This window comes from Podarcis erhardii (assembly GCF_964252035.2).
Source record: "Podarcis erhardii genome assembly, chromosome: 4".
NCBI lineage: Eukaryota > Metazoa > Chordata > Lepidosauria > Squamata > Lacertidae > Podarcis > Podarcis erhardii.
The window spans coordinates 81,596,650-81,616,229 of NC_138508.1; the positions used below are offsets into that span (position 1 = coordinate 81,596,650).

The 19,580-nt window shown below is 48.4% G+C and overlaps 1 protein-coding gene and 1 long non-coding RNA gene across 4 annotated transcripts in view; one reads left to right on the forward strand and one right to left on the reverse strand.

The window, feature by feature from the left end:
- LOC309339879 overlaps positions 1-19,580 on the forward strand; it is a 227,136-nt gene that overhangs the window by 147,486 nt on the left and 60,070 nt on the right. For all 3 annotated transcript variants that reach the window (XR_014155599.1, XR_014155600.1, XR_014155601.1), the window contains exon 3: positions 13,778-13,943. This is a non-coding gene — a long non-coding RNA (uncharacterized lncRNA). The remainder of the gene's footprint in view (positions 1-13,777; positions 13,944-19,580) is intronic.
- Positions 10,310-13,769, reverse strand: SOX1 (SRY-box transcription factor 1). The gene has a single exon (XM_081858238.1). The coding sequence runs from the start codon at positions 12,796-12,798 to the stop codon at positions 11,620-11,622; it is 1,179 nt and encodes a 392-aa protein (XP_081714364.1). The 5' UTR covers positions 12,799-13,769; the 3' UTR covers positions 10,310-11,619.

Here is a 19,580-nt window from a genome sequence, read left to right on the forward strand (position 1 = left end):
TATCAGAAGCTCCTAATTTTACAGATTGTTAGGCATAGTCAAACAGTTTGGTCAGTGGATTGAAAAGGGATTAGCTTTAGTTAAAGAGGGAGGAAAGTTGTGAGGACCACGCTCAGCTTATGGGCATGATGCTTTCCAAGTATGTGATTGCGTATAGGCCTCTAGCGAATGATCCATCCCTTTGTATAACCTACTTACCAGGTGTCTCCCCACTCTCCACACTACTTATTTACAAGGGTCAAGCAGCATGCAAACAACTTTCAGATCACCTCAGATACTTTGCCTCTCAAACTCACACCCAGCAGCCAGTCACAAAGGGCTGCTTCATTGGTGCGTGTTCACCTTGCAATATGTCTCCCATCTGAATGTACAAACTGCTTTTACTGAAACACATTATAAAGTTTGAATGTACAAACTGCTTTTACTGAAACACATTATAAAGTTTTGAAAAGAACTGCAGCCAATCAGAAGCCGCAGTTTGGTTTTCTAACATTTCGGAAGCCCAACGGACTTCCAAGGTACGACTGTAGTGAGGTAAGAAGTGGTTCCATTTGGGTTAGCTGATGCACACATGCAAGTCATCACTTGGTGCTACCATAGAATTAAGGATACGCACTGCATGTATGTGTGGCAAAACCCCAGCCTCTTCTTTTACCACCCCAAAATTATTTAGCGGGACTGACTTCCCAGCAGTTTATCAGCTAGGTAAAATCACCAGGACAGCATATATTAAAACATTTCCCACTGGACGCTTCTGATTGGAGGCTGCAACTTAGGTTCTGCCGTGTACTGTGCAATCTGGGACAGGAGGACACATTCCACGCTCTGTTGACAACATCCCTGTTAAACTGCACTGTTGTTAGCTTGAATCATATGCCCGTCTTTTTGGGTCTCAAAGCATCAAGCTTAAATGTTTTGTCAGAAATGCTGGGAACTGCAGAAAGTGACAGGGATTTTGCCTTACAGCCGTGCTGTGGCTAGGAGCAGCTGGATTAGAACAAGGAACTATTTTGCCTATTAACTATTGACAGCAGTAATCTACCCAGGGAACGATCCCCATGACATACCTTTGTGCAGCCTTCCTTTAGCAGAGGTTTCTTGATCCAACTTCCAGACTGAAATATTATTTACCACAAAAAAATAAGAATTAAAAAAAAATTGGCACTGGCTTTTCGAAGCAACAGTCTCCAAATTACTCTTTGGTATCTCTCACGGCAGACATTCTTTCCAAATCCCTTATATTCCAGTTGTATTTACCTAAGCTAATGAGATATCCCTGGTACAGCACAGTAATTACTCACCTGTGGCTTTGGCATGACACCAAACAACCTCCTCCCCTTCCCAGTGTTTTGGGGGGGATAGAAAAACTGACTCTACCTCTCCATGGTTTCAAGGCCTGCTTGGACTCACTTTCCCCCTCCTTCCCTCAGAAAGGGATTTATCCTGGGGCTGTGTGGATTTGGATAAGGAAAGGAGAGGGACTTAACAGCTCTTCCAGGCTGCTTTACCCTGCTTTCTGGGAGATGTTTTCCTGCAATTTGGGCAACATGCCCCCTCCCACCCATACTTTGTCCATTCAGCTGCCTTCCATAGCATTTTAATTTCGTGACTGCATTGGTCAGCAGTTAAATGGAGGTGCAGAATATCAATGTTAGTGGCATTGTTGAAGCCAATAAATTTGCTCAGAGCTGCATGTTTGCCTGAATTCATTAAACTGTTTACACCAGAGTGACTCCCCACACATGCATGTTCATTGATAGTGATTCTCAACTAAAGGGGTGAATCACCTCCATTGAAAGAAAACATGGCTGGAGATCATGTTTAGTTATACAGAAGCTCTGTCTGCAGGGGAGAATGGGAGTTAATACTGTGATGGCTCATTCACACATGTGGCTCATTCACACATGCAAGATCGTTTCATGTTGGAATCATCTGGTGATGAAGAGGCAACTGTAAATATCCATCATCCTTTGATGAATCATCCTTGTCTTCTGTATCCTCAGGCAAATGTCCCTTAACCAATGGTGACTGATGCTAGCAACTTTGACAAGTAAACCCATTTCACCTAGAAGGCCATTCTTTCTCCCACTGACCTCCAAAACGTATCTACCCAGCTGTGCCCAGAAATCCTTTAAATGTGTACCAAGTACAGGTACTTGGAACCAGAGCCTGGTCTACAACTGCTTTGGAATGAAGTGGGAATGAGGTGGCAAAATCCTGAAGTGGTAGAATGGATTGTGCCACTTTATACTATAGAATCTTAGAATTGTGGTGTTGGAAGGAACCACAAGGGTCAGCTAGTCCAGCCTCCTGCCACACAGGAATCACAATCAAAGCATCCATAACAGATGGCCAGCCAACCTCTGCTTAAAAACCTCCAAAGAAGGAGAGTCCACCACCTTCTGAGAGAATCAGTTCCGCTGTTGAACAGCTCTCACCGTCAGAATGTTCTTCCTAATGTTTAGTTGCTCCATCTTCCATGTGATTGCCCTTAAGATATTTGAAGGTGGCTATCATGTCTTCAAGGCTAAACATGCCCATCTCCCTCAACCATTCCTCATAAGGCTCCCCTCCCCCAAAACCCCTTTCATTCTCTTTGTTGCCCTTCTTGGCACATGTTCCAGCTTGTCAATATCCTTCTGAAATTGTGGTGCCCAGAACTAGACACAATACTCCAGGTATGATCTGACCAAGGCAGAATAGAGTGGTACTATTTCTTCCCTTCTACACTTCTGTTGTTATGGGCTAGGGATGGGTGTCACATATTTGAATATTCTGCTATGTGAAATGCAAAACCAACCCCCTGTACGTTGAAAACTAGCACAGCAGAGACAGGGCTTTCTCCCTAATCTGCTAGTTTCAGTAACTTGTTTTATGTAGGGGGAGCTTTAAAGAGAGCCAGTCCCATTCATTGTCTGAAGTACTAGATTCTACTCTGGCATAGCATCTCATTCTGCTTCCTCTGCAGATTACACTTCCATTGCACTCTTTTCAATTCAACACCACTGTTTGTTTGTTCCCATTTTCCTTCATCATGCTGGCTCTTAACTCTCACTCTTAAAGTCCAGGAAGTGGCATAGAATATTAAAACTTCTGTACTATAACAGGATGGGGTGAGGGCCTTCTCAGTGGTGACACCCCTCTCATGGAATCGTCTCCCCAAAGAGACTTACTCTCCTCCATATTGTATTTTTGCAGCCTTTTAGCCACCCAGGCCTTTTAAATAACCTGTGATATTAACATCTGGGTTCTCAATATTTGGTTGGTGCTTTCTTGTTTATTTCTGCTGCTAACAGGTTTCATTTTTAATCCTCTGCTGGAAAAGGAAAGGTTTTGGTTGGTTTGTTCTTATGCTGCATTTTTTGTTTTGTTTTATATACAGTACTTGTGTTTTAATATTGTATTTGTGTTCTTTTATTTCTAGTCAGCCACCTAGAGAAGTGTGTTATTGGCAGCCTATTCATAGATAGTAAATAATAAATATGGTAGCGCCCACCATAAATCATGATTTGCCATCCTTGGAAGAGAAGATGGCTGCAATAGGAAGAGGGAATTTCCTCACTTCCTCAGCCTGGTCCCCCCCCCAAAAAAAAACAACAACAACCCGGTACTTGAGAATGTAATTTTGCCTGCAGGACCATCATTACCCTCTCAGATGGTGTTCATTTAAGCAGAGACCTACAAGGTTTGTGTAGAGAGTCAGCCTGCTATCCAGAGCAACAGATTATTGAAAAATATGCCAGTTGGAGGCATCAAAAAGTGGAATTACTATGAAGGGATTCCATCTGAAATGGTCTCTGGCTCCCCTTATGTAATAACAAAAGTAGCCTTTGAGGTGCCACCTGACCCTTTACTACTAAGCTAGAGGACATACATTTTAAAAAAACCAAAACCCACCCAACTTACACTTTTATCTACGCTTCCTCAGGAAAAAAAAATTATTTGTGACATCTTAGTTCTAGCTTCGTAATCACTGGTTTTAGGAACGCGTGTGAAGGGAGGGGACACCCACCATTTTACAACACTTTCCCCACCCGGACTGCCTGAAGGCAAATGGTGGGCTCAAGAGCGTAAAAAGGGTTAATTTAACTACGCTCGGGGTTGCATAAGCCTGAAGGGGAAAAAGTGTCAGAGAAACAGCTGCCGGCAGTGGCACTTTCTTACACTTTCTTGCCGGCACTGCGCGTCCTGCAAGGTGGCAAGAACAGCGGAGGCGCGCTTTGCCGCTAGAAAAGCGCAGGAAGGCCTGAGAGGTCTTCTTTGCGCACCCTTTTGGCGCGAGAAAAGTCTCCGCAAACACTGTCCCTTCCCCAGGGATGCCTGCCCAAATGACTCGAGGCAGATAGAGGTCAGGACTGGCGAGTTTGTCAGAAGATTCCACCCAGGCTTCAGCAGCCTCTGTTAGACTTTTTGGCCTTGTTTGATCCAGCGATTTGGACTCTCTTTGGAGCCTTCTCATGTGCCCAGACAAGAGATCCCCGCTGGCCTTCCCCAAGACAACCACACTGGTTATTCGACGCAAATGGCAAGGGAACCAGGGACGTAGCCAGGGGGGTGCAAGGGGGAAGGTCCCCCCCCCAAAAGGCCAAGTAAACAAATAAAAATAACTAACTAACCAATTCCGTCGCGGATAGCTCGGCTCTAACCCCCCTCCCACAAAAGTCCTCCCCCCACTCCAAAAAATCCTGGCTAAGCCCCTAAGGGGAACTGTTTCGTTTCTGGAAACGTCCTCCCCGCCGACACACGCACTCCATATTTCCTGCCTTATTGAAATAGGGGGCCTAGGACTAGCAGAACATAAAAGAGATAAAATTTATATATGGGGGGAAGGTAGGTTATTACTTGCCAAAAACCACCCCTCAATTATAGAAACTTCCCAAAGTCTCTGATATGTTTCTGCCCTCGCCCTATTATGATGATGATGATGATGATGATGATGATGTCTCTACTGATGTCTCTTTCTAGAGAGTGATATCATTATATGCGGGACATACATTCGTGTCGATGTGTTTTACATTCTAGGGCGAGAGGTGCAAGATCTTGACGGCCATGTGGCCTTCGAGGGATAACTATTCATAGGCGCAGCCTCCTTGCTGAAGAATGACCCAAGCACAGCTGAATCAGAGATGGCAGGCTGTGTCGGGGGCAGGGGTGGGGATACAGTGCCCCCCTAGGTGTCGTTGGTCCGACGACCAATTCGGGCGCGGGGGGGTAGTCCAACAATCTGGAGGGCTACAGGTTTCCCAACCTGGTCTGTGGGGTCTGATGAGAGGAGAAGCCTGTTTCTCACTTGCAAGCCACCCTTGAGGCATAGCACGTGTGAACTCGCGCTCAGCCTCGTCGTGCTTCGAAGAGGGGAAACGTGTCTTGATTTCCTTGCTCGGCCATGTCTCTCCCTCCCTCTGCTCTCTGGGTTGCTGGGAGAAAGCAGGCGAAAGAGAAAGCTTGGAAAGGGCCACAGAAATTAGCTCTGCGTGAATAAGATTGGTGCTGCCACTCCAAAGTGCAGGGCTACCAAGCACCAGCCGCCTCCATGCCACATCCAGGCAGGGCAGCAGCCCAAACGCCTGCGCCTCTTTCTCGCCAGGGCATGGCGTCTCCTCTCGGTGGAGCGAGCCCGCCAGAGAGCCGGCCTGGGTCTTCCTGGCTCAGTCCCCTGGCGAGCGCAGCAGGGCGCTCGGGTTTCACTTGTTGCCGGGCAGGCCGCTGGCAGCAGCGGGAGCCATCAGCGCTTCTCCTGCCGGGTGATTGTAAATAGGTTTGACTAGCCGCTGATCCCGGGGTCAGGGCTCTCTTCCTCGCTTAATCCCGCGCTCTCCAAACACACTCTGGCCTCTCCCTTCCCCTCCCCGCGCAGGACTCCCCTCTCCTATTCGCTCCGCTTCCCTCCACTTGGACGGCCTCCATCCCCACCCGCTCCTGTGACACCCAAGGGAAGGAGCTCCGCGCCACCAGCTTCAGGGGCGCCGTCCAGCCGCGGGGAGCCCAGGCGGGCGCTCCTCCTTACCACTCCCGAGAAGAAAGGCCTCGTTTCTGTAGGTCCTCTGGAGAAAACGAGGGGTCCCTAAACAAAACAAAAAACCACCTTCATCTTTACAGGGTGACTAAACCACACTAAAGCATGTACCCCGGGTGTGGAGGTGCAAGGCAGAAAGGAGTAACTAAAGAGGAACGAAGGAGAACCGTCCAGGACAAAAGCGAGGAGGGTGAAAGTGGAATACTTGGGTGTGTGGTTCTGGTTCCTGAAGCAACGCGCCCGTGTGTGTGTGTGAGAGAGAGAGAGAGAGGGGGGGGGGACTTAAAGACCTAAAGGAGGAAGAGCCATAAGGACCCTCTGGAAACCCGAGGAGAAAATGAATGCAAGTGAGAAGCGTTTAAATCGACGTGAACTGCTGCCTAGATCACAGCGTTAAAGATGCTCGGCTTCCAGCAAAAGTTAATTGCTGTTACAGTGCCATTGAAAGCCATAGCTTCAGGTCCTTTAGTTTCCGGGGGATTCTCTCGAAACTAACTGTTGCTGTATGATCAGCAATCGGGTCCTTCCCCCTCCCCCTGCGCCCCTTGTGCCCAAGTCCCAACGCCTGAGCTCACACGTGCGCCCATCCGGCCAGACCTCCGGGACGCGCGAAACCGATTATCCCTAGAAGGGTAAAATTGAAATGCCGACGGCGGGGAATGGAGGAAGAGGAAGCACTGCGTTAAAGGGGAGGAAAATCCCAGTCCAGGAAGTCCAGGATGGCTAGATAAACAGGGATGGTTCTCTGGAGGGAAAGGGAAAGGCCTGCTTCTCCAGCTCGAAATCCCTCTCCACCTCGAAATCCCTAAAACGAACTTATTGGCGCGGCTTACAAGTCAGTCCCTATCTGGCTCTCGCCGGGGTAAAAAGAGAAGCAAGAGGAGGGAGATCTCACTGCGCCATAAGCTGAGTTTCCTTTTCCCCAGAGGCGCCTGCTTCCCCGAGCAGGTCTGGTGGGGCAGAAGTGACTGCAACATAACAAACTCTCAGAGCCTAAGCGGTGAGCAAGAAAGAAAGAGGCGATGGAAGAAAGAATTAGGCGTAGGGTGAAGTGGGGGACACTCTGGCAGGAAGAGTAAAATAGAAGTGCCTCCTAGGCTCATCAGTTAAAGCGAAATGGGGCTAGGAGGATTGGCGCGTAATAAAACAAAATAGCGCTTATATAAGGTACAGTACACCGATTTCTCCCACTAAATCACGCCACGCCGGGGTATCCTGGTGTCACACGACGCCAGCTTCCTTCCGACGCCTTTTCTGGACTCTTGAGCTCCCACTTATCTGGACTCTGAGCAACTCCGTGGGCCGCCTTGCCCCTGGCGGAGGGTATGGCAATGGGGACCGAGAGACAACTGGCACTGCGCGCCGAATTCAGCCCCCTCTCCTTCCTCTTGTTCTTCTCAGGGGCCCGATGCGGCTTGGCGAGAGAGCCGGGAAAGGGCAGATCGGTTGCCACCAGCCCCCGCCATCTCCCCAAACTGCTCCCCCAACCGCAACGGCGTCCCCTGGGGGCCCATTGTGCGAGTGTGGCGGCCCGCGAGGCCTTGGGCCGGCCCTTCACGCTTCTCTGAGCAGATCTCGGAGTGTTCCCGCCTCCCACTTGGCCAAGATAAGATCTGAACGGGCCAGGGAGGGCCCAGGATGCGCAGTGGTCCATGGCCTTGCTGGACCTCCTCCTCCTCTGCTGGGGGGAAGGGATGCTTGAAAGTAGACTTGATGCTTGTTTTTGGGAGATGTGCTGCCAGTTCTAAGCACTCGGCGGAAACAGAGTTGCCCACCCGCAGCCCTAATCTTCCAAGCCAGCGCAAATCAGCAGGTCAATGCCCAACGTTTTGTGATTTAAGTTCTGGGTTTGGGGGTTGCTTTGGCTTTTCCCAAAACCCTGGAGGGAGAGGGTGCAAAGGCTAGATGTAGGGATACTAAGCGGCCGGCCAGCAGCTCCCTCAAGCCCTCCATTCCCCATCCTGTGTTTCGCTCTGTATACACTTTGCTAAGTGTATCTGGAATGACCTCCAAGCAGTATTGAAAACGGTGCGTTCAGTATAAATGAAATCTTCCACACACCAGAAGCAGATCCGATGATCAAATCAGAGGGCGAACAATTCTCTATCTCAAAATGAAAAATAAAGCATTTAAATCAGGAAACCGTTTAAAACTTTATGTAGTTTTGCATATTAAATTATTCAGGCATGTGGCTTCCCAGGAGGTCTAATGATTTCTTCTTAAAAATAAAATAAAATTAAAACCCTTACATTTAACTGGTTGCGTTGTGGTTTTTTGAACAAGGTTTTATGAAGGTTATTATTTGACCTGCTTCTCCGTGGAAAGAAAAAAACAACAAAGCAAATACATGCACATAAGAATAACAAAAGCACCGAACAAAGTCAACTAAATGAGGATAATAATCATTCTGATTCTGGTTTATGGAGTGAGGCGCAATCTAACCAAAGACATTGATTTGATTGAGAGAGTTAAGCACACGTTTAAATCTTCACCACTTAAACCAGTGAACATATAACGCATTTTAACTTCGCCTAGACTGTGTTGCTAATTATTATAATAATAACAAGAATAACAGTAAATTTTGAAAAGTTTTGTTGCAGTTCATTTGAACGTGGGTGTTAGTTGGCACGAGTTAATGGTAGCGCTGTAGGCAATAGGACACCGAGGGTTAAGGGGCAAGCAAAATGACTTTAAGAACTCCTCTCCCCAAACACAACAGAGAATGTGAAGTCTTTTTGGTACTCCTTCTGCCTCTCTCTCTCCCTCCCTCCCTCCCCCGCCCCCTTCCTTCCAGAAAAGTTGTTGGAGCTATTTGCGTGCAAAGAGAAGCGCAGATAGATTTCACAAATACCTGATGGTTTATTACATTTCCAAAAATCGGACCTCTGTGTGTGACAACAGCCACTTAAATGAGTGGTAACTGGAACCCATAAAGGATTATTCACATTTCATATATATGTATAGAAATTTGGATTGGCACACACACCTCGCCAACATCTGTGGGCGCATGTGCATTGAAGAAACGGGTATGGTTTTTCACCGATGCCCGGTTGCTGGTATTTTCCTTTGTGGCAAACTCCTTATTAAAGATTGAGCGGCAGAGGGAGAAAAATGCACAAGTCCAACATCGATTGGATTGCTGTAAAAGGGCAGGATCTGATACAAGCAAACCACACACTCGCCCAAAGAGCATGGCAAGGGTTTCAGACGCCGGTCTGCAGAGCGAGGGAGTCAGGAAAAGAGGGCCTAGCAAAATATCAAAAGGGGTGAAAGGAAGGCTAATAATAAGTTGTATTACAGAGACCAACAGCGTTATTTGGGAACGAAGGTTGGCGACCACTTCCAAGGATGAGTAATTCAAACGAATATGGAAGGCTGATAATCCCCATAAACCATTTCTAGCAGAGACCGAATAGCCCAGCCTACAGGCCTTAACAGATCACTTCGATAAAAGATCCATTGAAACCAAAGGAGCTTACTTCCAGGTAATGTGTTTGGAGCATGTAAGGAGCAGTGCCTGCCATCTGCGGGTGGTTTTACTCTGGAGTAACCTGGAGTACGCCCAAGGACTTCAAAGAAAACCAACGGTGGCTGCTCCGGGGCAAGTTTTTTTCGGGAGCTGCAGCCAACTGATATACATAAATGAACACAGGAAGCCAATTACTCATTTGCTTTGCTCTAAGCTTTGTTTCCGCTCTGGACTTCACAGAGTCCTCTCCCCCCCCCAACCCCCCCCCCGCCTTCGTTCAATAGCCATAAATAAAAAAGCTGAAACAATAATTGTAAAATGTAGCCTAAACTGTGTCTTTACTGTTATATCAAGTTTAATATCGACTTCCCACTTCAGAATCAGGCAACGGAGAAAGTCACTTTAAATCAAATTTCTATGCAATTAAACAACATTAGGATATCCGTACAAACAAATGCATCATTTTAGTGTAACAGCATTCACGGTTCAAACAAGGTTCCTTGGTATTCCGAAGAAGAGAAGACAGTGCTGGGACAAGAGATAGACTCCCCACCCCACTCCACCCGCCCAAAATTGTGGCTTTGTTCAGAAACAGTTTTTGGTAGTTTTTATGTCTAATCAGTATTCAGCATCATAATTGTATCTAGCCTAAACATGGTGAGTCCAGTAATGTTGGAGTTATATCTAGCCTTAGGGCCAAGAAGGGGGAGAGAACCGTCCAAACCTATTTAAAACCGCTTCACTAACTTAAGACAGAAAACTTAGTACTGTAAGCTAGATGTTTCAATAAGCCAGTGCCAGAAATAAACAAAATAAACAAGGAATGCTATGGAAAGTATTTTAATCGGTCGCCTTCCTTAACAATACTCAACAGATATTAAAATAATATCCAAAAACTACACCATTAAAAAAAAACTTTCTCCCCCTTTTTGTTGTTGTTCGCGATCACAGAAACTGTGAAAAGTCTAAACCCAAATAGGGATTTGTGTGGTTGCTGACCTTATTATATTTCACGTTATATTTATACATATAGTCAATTTCCAATCTCTAGTTTTTAAGGCATGCCATGAATTAGTACATTTTGGATTTACTGGTTGCACTTTCACTTTGAAATTGATATAACTCAGAATCGAACGCATCTTTAGAGTTTTATTTGTTTTCCTTTTTTAGCGGAAACGCCTTTTTAGTAAACTATATACACATTTATGAATTCCCTTGTAACGCCTAAAATTAATTAAAATTATTCCACAATGCATTTACAAGAAGAAAAAAAAATACAAAAAATAGTTAACAAAAGAAAAAAAATGCAGACGTAATAAACATTTACAAAATCCAGAATATTGTTGCTGGTTGCAAAAAAAAAAAAATGTTTTTATAAATAAACAAAATAAGAAAAAATAAAGAACCCCGCTTCGTAAGAACTACAAAAAGAAGAAGAGTTTAAGCGTGGTTTTGGATTTGCATCCCTTGGTACTGTGTTATAAACGAGAACAGTTCTCCCCAACATCTTTGCTTTCCTTAGGCAATAAAAAGTCTTCACAAGAAGCGGCTCAAAGAGTGACCAGTTAGTGCTTCTGTGTGGCAGAAAAGTTGGCGTCGCCTAGATCTTTGAATAATTAACAATTATAGTTATGTCTGTCTTTTTTGCCCTCCCCCCGCTTTAGCAAATATAAACGCATTGTGGCTCCTGGGTGAATGATAAATACTGTACAAAAAAAAAACTCAGTTAAAACACAGACGGTTTGTCTAAAACCCAACAACAACCGAAGGAAAATATAACAACCCAACTCCCCCCCGCCAACCCCCAGTTTCAGAAACTAGTCCTTAGGGTAGAGAGGGAGGGACTGGGGGGGCAGCATTAGAGCAATCTGTTACCTTCTCTCTTCATTATCCTCACCATTAGGAATATTTGTTATTATAATTATTATGATTCTTATTACAACGTCATCAAAACATCTCCTCTCTCTTTCTTGTTGTTCTGTACAAAAGGAAGGGGGCGGCGGGGGGTGGGTCTGGGAAGATGGGCAGCAGTGGCGAGGGGGCTCCCAGGAGAGAGAGCGCGACACCCTCCACTGCGCCCCCGCGCCCCTTGGCTGGTCCGTCCGTCCGTCCGTGCGCCCTTCCTCCCCTCGGCTCAGATGTGCGTCAAGGGCACCGTGCCGTTGACCCCCGTGCTGGCGCTCTGATAGTGCTGTGGCAAGGAGTGCAGGCGGCTCTGGGCAGCGGCGGCCGCCGCCGCGGCTGCCGCCGCCGCCGCCGGGTCCCCTCCTTCTCCGCCGGGCAAGTACATACTGATCATCTCTCGCAGGTCCCCAGGGCAAGGGGCCCGCGAGTGCGCCGAGGTGACGGGCGGGCTGACGCTGGGCTCGGACTTGACCAGGGAGCCGAGCGCGCCCAGCGCCCCGGACGAGGCGGCCGCCGCTGCCGCGGCTGCAGCCGCCGCAGCCGCCGCCGAGTTCTGGTGGGGTTGCGCGCCGTAGGAGATGCCCCCGTAGGCCGACGGCGAGGCGCTCATGTAGCCCTGCGAGTTGGAGATGGGGCTGTACTGGAGGGCGCCCATGTCGTAGCGGTGCATGGGCTGCGGGTTGTGCGGGTGCGGGTGGTGCGCGTGGGCGTGCGGGTGGGCGCCGCCGCCCGGGTGCTGGCTGTAGGCGAGCTGCGCCTCCTGCATCATCGCCGCCGCCGCCGCCGCCGCAGCCACCGAGCCCGGGTACGCGCCGTTGGCCCAGCCGTTCATGTGCGGGTAGCCCCCGCCGCCGCCTCCTCCGCCGCCGCCTCCCCCGCCGCCGGGGCCGCCTCCGCCGGGGCTCTCCAAGCGCTGGCCCACGCCGGCCGGGCTCACGCCGACGCCCATGGCTACCGGAGGGCCTCCGCCGGGGCCGCCGGCGCCCAGCAGCCCTCCGGCCAGCGAGTACTTGTCCTTCTTGAGCAGAGTCTTGGTTTTCCTCCTGGGCCGGTATTTATAATCCGGGTGCTCCTTCATGTGCAGCGCCCGCAGCCGCTTGGCCTCGTCGATGAAGGGTCTCTTCTCGGCCTCCGACATGACTTTCCACTCGGCGCCCAGGCGCTTGGAGATCTCCGAGTTGTGCATCTTGGGGTTTTCCTGGGCCATCTTCCGGCGCTGGCCCCGAGACCAAACCATGAAGGCGTTCATGGGCCTCTTGACCCGGTCTTGGTTAGCCTTGGGGCCCCCGCCGCCGCCTCCTCCTCCACCTCCTCCTCCTCCCCCGGCTCCGGTTTGGCCCGAGAGGTTGGTGGTGACCTGGGCTCCGCCGGGGGAGTGCATGTCCGTCTCCATCATCATGCTATACATTCGCGCAGCTTTCGGGGGCCACCAGGCTCCACAGCGTCAAAACATAGAGCGCAGGAAGGCGAAGAAGCGGCGCGCCGAGGAGAGCGCACGAGCGGGAACCGACCAGGAGGACGAGTCCGGGTGGGAAAGAGGAGGTGCCGAGGAGAAGTAAATTATATAAGAGTTCACCACGACGGTCGAGAGTGAGGAGGGGTGGTGGTGGTGCTGGGGTTGGGTGGGGGAGAAAGTTGTTTTCTTCTTGCGCTCAGAGAGGAAAGCGCGAAAGCGCGCGCGCGGGAATCTCCTCGGGCGGGCAAAACTTTCTCCCTCTCCAAGAGTGTTGCGCTCCGGTTTCTCGTCCAGCTGGATTCAAAAGCGGCTCAAACAGGTGCCGGGCGGAGGCTCGGGGGGAAGAAGCGGAAGACGGCGCCGGCGAAGAAAGTCTGGCCGATCCACTTTGGCGAGGAGATGGCGGGGAAGTGCGCGCCCGGGCTCCCTCGTCGCTCTCCTGCGTCCTCGGCTCAGCACACGCGCGCCTCTCTCCCTCTCCCGCACACACACACGCGCACACGCAGGCAGCCGCGCTCCCCTCCTTCTCGCGGCGGCTGAAGTGATCTAATGCGCGCGCCCCCCCTCTCTCCGCTAACTTCCACAGCGAAAGAGAGAGAGAGAGAGAGAGTTGAGGGAGGGAGCGTGTGTGACTCGCATCCGCTGGTCCCAAGTGAACAGAGGCGAAGAGACAGGAAATCCCCCTCCCCCTCTGCCGCCTCCACCACGCGTAAAAAAAAAAAAAAGCGGGAGGGGGGGGAATAAAAGAAAGGAGTAATTAAATCACAAGAAAAAGCGGGAGGAGGAGGAGGGGGGAGTGAGGGAAAAAGGAAGAAAATAGTAAGGACGCGCGGGAGGGGGTGCGAGAGCGAGGGGAGGGGGAAGCCAAGAGCTCCCAGGCAGGCAGCAGAACTTGCACAGTAATTTGTTCTCTGTGGTTTCCCTCCTCTAGCCCGGGAGGAATCGGGAAAGGAGGAGCAGCCGAGAGATACCACGAGAGAAGAGCCCAGCAGCCATACACCGCGCACTGAACGGGGATTAAATTAGTTTGCCTTGGCCAATCGGAGCGCGCCGGCGGGGGATTATTTGCATGGCGCACTGAGGAGTGACGTCCGGAGGTGAGAAGTACAAACTATTATGGAACTGGCGGGGAAGGGCGAGGGGGGGGAGCAGGGCGGGGATGGGGAGCCTTCCGGGGGGGGGCCACGAAAGGGGTCACACACAGCCACCATGAACGCGGATAAATAATAAAATAACCCGAACCGAACTAAGCGTCTACTAGGAAGCAAAGGCCGTAACGGAGAAAAATAAAATAAAATTCCGAGGGCATATATATGCCAATTCGAACCGGTTCAAGATGCGCTTCACGCCAAAAAGATTATTTGAATTTAAATCGCGCGCACCCTGGTGTCCGCCTGATCTTCTGGAACCGTGGCGTGTTTAGCTGCAAAGAATTCATTTCGGGGGAGGGAATAGCAGCAGCGACAGACGTTTTTGGGACCGGCAGAAGTTATTTAGTTTTTAAGCTACTGGACTTTTTCAACCTTGTAAAATTTCCTTTCTGCTTCTTCCTTTCCTTTACGGAACTTTTTTTGTTTGTTTCCTATGCCTTTTGTGCTTGCTGAGAAGGAATATAATTTTCTGCTAGTGTATCTTGACGCGCAGGTGTTTTCTGGGCGGGTGTTGGGAAGGGCAACATTTTAATAAGCCTTCAATATTTATCATATCTTTATCTGTGTGTAAGAATCTCACCAAAAAGACTCTCCGATCTTAGCTCACTTGGAAGAAAGTTCTATTGAGATCAGTGGGACTCTACTTTGAAGTAGTATCAACAATGACTTATGGTATCTTAAAGATTTATCGTGGCATAAAGTTTCGTGAGTCATGAGACAATGTTGGGCAATTTTTAAGGTGCCACAAGACTTGTCCTTGGTGTTCTGCAATATATAACAGGGTTACCTCTCTGGAAATTCTTTCAATTTAATATGTTTAGGATGGGGATGTGTGTCAAGTTTAAAATCTGAAATCACTATTTATAAAACGTAGTAGGCATTTATTTATAAAATGTAGTATAAGCTGCTTTGAAACTACACTATGAAACATTCAGGTCGGTGCTACGCATGGTTATTCAGGTGAGTTCAGCTAGCCCCATTCCCAAGTAAGGGCCTAGAGGTTGAAGCCTAACTAAGAATATTTATTGTCATTTATGTCCCACGGACATCAGTGTGGTTTACCATTGGGCAATTTTGGAACGGGGTGTTTAAGAAAGATACTAAAGGAACGGGGGTGTTTAAGAAACGTAATGCTCTCGTGTACTTCTTGGTCCTCAGTCAAGATTTCTCAACTTCCCAGTAGGAGACAGGTCTCCAAGTAGTGAAGATTGTTTTAAGAATGGAGAACTGACGCCCCATATCCTAGCACAATGCTTGGAACAGAAGTTCTTTCTTGTAGATGTCAATAGAATTTGCTTCCTTGTAATGTGTGCCAACCTAGCAGTTCGAAAGCACACAGTGCAAGTAGATAAATAGGTACCGCTCCTGCGAGAAGGTAAACGGCGTTTCCCTGCGCTGCTCTGGTTCGCCAGAAGTGGCTTAGTCATGCTGGCCACATGACCTGGAAGCTGTATGCCGGCTCCCTCGGCCAATAAAGTGAGATGAGCGCCGCAACCCCAGAGTCGGCCACGACTGGACCTAATGGTCAGGGGTCCCTTTACCTTTACCTTAATGTGTGGCTCAGATTACAGGCATTGTACCTACAGAAGTTGATGAGAAATCTGTACAAAAACTCATGGGTTTCCAGGCGCCCAATCTCAATCAACAAAGCCCTCCAGCTTACATGCCATGTAAAGGGGACTGTCCTGATCTTGGAAGGAAATTCCAGTGGAGATAACTCTGTGGGTCTTACTTTCTAGTGCCTGCCTGAAATAGGGGGCAGGACTTAAAGAGATCAGTTTATGTTTCTGCCACACATTTCCCCCGCTTTTGGAACTGATTCATGTATATATCGTTCCAGAATAGATAAGCTTTAGGATTCCACAGCAAGCTCTTGAAATATATGTAGCTAGGGAGATCATTCTGCCTCATCTGAATATGTTTCTTCACCTCTGTTGACTTTTGAGAACTTCTGGCCCCCTCACTCTAAACCAGAATTGTATAACAAACAACGCTTGAATTGAAAATAAAACCTTAAGAAGATACTTCCGTTGAATAGGGTAAACTGCACTTTTCCCTTGACTCCACAGTTTTCAATGTTTCCCCCGCACCCTCTTTATTCTTTATTTTCCCCTATCATGTATGTAAGTAGACCTGCCAACTGATGATAACTTAACTGAAGATGCATCTTGTGAAGTGGATTCTAATCCATGCCACAATACATTTGTTAGGATTTGTTGGGTGTTTATTTCAAGAAGTCAACAACCCGACTGTGTTGTCTTTGCTGCAACAGGGCTATCAGAAATGCATTGATATGTTATGCTTCCAAGCGTGGTAAGAGACTGCAATTAAATCAGTCGCAGTTACTTTATATACCAGTAAATATTCCAAACGCGTAATAACCAAATCACCAGCAAAAGGTAATAGACCAAGACACCCTCTTGACTCCTTTTCATAGAATGACACGTTAACTAATCCCCAGGGCTGCGCCCGTCCAATCTCTCTTCCCCGCCCATTTCTTCTGCAAAATATTTCAACTTTAAAGGGCTTCTCTTATAATGCCTACGGCCATCCTTTCATGCTGCCTGTCATCTTCATTTCACACGACTGGACGCTAAATTGCCAAAAGTGCATCTTAAAAGTCTGGCAGGTTCTCTTGAGGTATTAGCTTTCCTGGGCAACAGTCTACTTCATCAGATGCAAGAGTACAGACCTTGGACGTAGCGCAACATCTGTTTGGCAGGCTACTGCGCTTTCTCTCTCCTCTCTCACCGAGGAGGTCCACAGTAAAAAGCAACAATTAAAAATAGTAGAAGGGAAATGAAACAATACAGAATATACAGAAACATGAAATAACTGCGAACTCATTCCCTAACGCTGTTAACACCGGTCTACATTCACAATAGAATCGAGGCCATCCGTGGGCTCAGAAACTGCTAACCAGGTTATGGCGTTTAGAAATCAATATCTGAAGCTAAAGAAAAGAAAAAAACAACTCTCGGAATAAGACCTGGCACACGTCTTCCCCCTTACACACTAAAGGTATGGGGCAGGCCCCCTTAGGTATAGCGTGGTGTAGTAGACTAGGACCTTGGAAATCTGGGTTCAAATCCCCACTCAGTCATGAGGTTCACTGGGTGACCGTGGACCAGCCTGCAAGGCCAAAACCACTTCAAAGAGAACAAGATCTAGATTTACACGCGATGGCTCAGAAGATCGATGAGGCGCTGAAGTTTATCCTCTGCAGCCAAATGCCACTCTAGTGCAGAGGGCACTCCAGGGTAGCGGAGTATTTAACACAAGGTGCCACTGAGCGTGGTTGTTGTTTTTAAAATGTCGCTATTGAACTTGCTACTGCCACTGCCTAAAATGGGGCATGGAGAAGTCCTCAAGACGTTGATTCGAAGCATCCTGAGATCAAGTCTGGTGGGAACCATATTAGACCAGTGTGGTCAGGGCAGAGACGCCACTGGCCCTCTTGTAGCGTGTGTACGTGTCCTCTGGAAGAGATTTGAATCAAACCAACAGCTAACTAAGGAGTGGAAAATATTTTTTCCTACTTTTGAACTTCGGTAGCCAATTACAGACAGATTGCCTAAGATTTGACTTGAGAAATGCAGCAATAAATATAGAACAGGATTTCTTAAGTGGCCGTCTGTCTCTGTCGTTACTCACTGAAAGGCTTGTCCTCTTTGGGCAATTGGTGTAGAAGTTGTGTAATAAATAATAATAGTAATTGTTTAGAAAATACTGAGTGCATTTATGGGGCAATGAAGCCAATGTCGTCGATGCAAACACCCACTCATTCCATCAATGTAAAGCGATACAGGACGGAGTCCAATCTAACCCACACAGTCTTGGAAGTAAACTCGCTCAATAAACTGGGCTTGACTTCCGAATAAACATGCCCACAACCTGTTTATTGAGCAAAGTGCGTCTCTCATTGATCCTCACAACAGGCTCATGAGGTTGTGAGACAGCCGCCCTTCCCGTTTTAACAGACGAGAAACTGAGACCCGAAAAGTTACTGACAGAGCGAAGCCAAACTGCCTGTTATCTGGCTGCTTCGTGTAAAATGGCCATCCCCTGAGCATTTACTTCGAAACAAGGGTGCCAACTAGAATAATAAATGGGGGGGGGGGGGGAGGCGCGGCGGCAGGTAAGCACCGCCTTGCAAAATCTGTCACAGGATGCGGCACACACCATCTGAATGTCCAGAAACTTTGGGGGGGGGGCTTAGCCCCCTCAAATATTTTATTGGGGGCCCTAGGAGTTGGCTCATATGCTTCGAAAAATATTATTAAAAAGCACGGAACATACTCTTGAGTAAGCATGCATGCATGCGACCAGGCTGCAGAATTCGGCCATTCGTTTATCAATACGGATACCTGGCATTACCCCCAGGTTGCCTTTTGAGTCAATTTAAACTCTTAAATAACATATCAACCAACTTTCCAATGCTGGCAGTCAAAACCTTTGGCGTGGTAGAGGCTACCACGGGGCCAAGGCTAGCAGCGCTCACCATGGATGGCTGCACATGTCTTTTTGCTAAGCGGCAGGGGACTGACAGCGCTTGCGCGTGCCAAGTAGGCAGCCGGTGTGGTTTGGCACCTGGTGCCGAGATCCCTACACGGGCAAGATCCGAATGCATGGACAGTCTTTAGACCTGCCTTGGAAGCAGTGTAACTTGCTCCTGTAGAAAAGTGGTCCACACCATCCGCACGCCCGTGTGTGTGTGTGCGTGTAGGGCCATTTGGCCCAGGACCTTAAGCTCAAAGGTGGCCTCAGATTTAGGCACGTTAAATTTTGGGTAAGTTTCACAACTTACGTTTATGCACATTGGACCAAAATGCGACACACACTTTCTCAGCTTGAAAAGCAGGTGCTGATTATCTCTGAGGTTTCGCTCTGTTTTGGGTCCTTTTTCCCGCTGCTGCCATCTTTGTTTTTATTATCACAGAATCATGGAATTGTAGAGATGGAAGGGACTCTGTGGATCATCCTAGTCCAAACTCCTTGCCATTCAGGGATAGGCAGCTGTCCCATGCAGGGATCGAACTTGCAGCCTTGTTCATTATCAGCACGGCGCTCTAACCAACTCAAACCTCGAAACAAAATAAAACAATTCCTTCCAGTAGCACCTTGGAGACCAACTAAGTTTGTTATTGGTATGAGCTTTCGTGTGCATGCACACTTCTTCAGATACACGAAAGCTCATACCAATAACAAACTTAGTTGGTCTCTAAGGTGCTACTAGAAGGAATTTTTTATATTTTGTTTCGACTATGGCAGACCAACACGGCTACCTATCTGAAACTACAACTCAAACCTGGAAGTGACTCGGGCCTCTCTAGACCTCTGAAAGGGCCTGACCACCCGTTTATAGCTGGAGGAGTGCAACCTTGAGTTTCAAGGCTGCGATCCTGTGCATAGTTCCCTCCGAGTGATCCCCCACTGACCACGGTGAGGATCCGTCCGGTCCTGGAACCTTCCACCTTGCATGACTAATCCATCAATCCTGGCGGCTCAACCCAGTAGAAGTCTAGCTGATCGGGTGGGGAAGATATTTTTGTTTAGATGCATGCAAAGAGGTTCGGCACTGAC

Bases quoted from the DNA above. Each gene is read 5' to 3' on its own strand.
- SOX1 (XM_081858238.1), bottom strand. From the start codon at position 12,798: ATGTATAGCATGATGATGGAGACGGACATGCACTCCCCCGGCGGAGCC.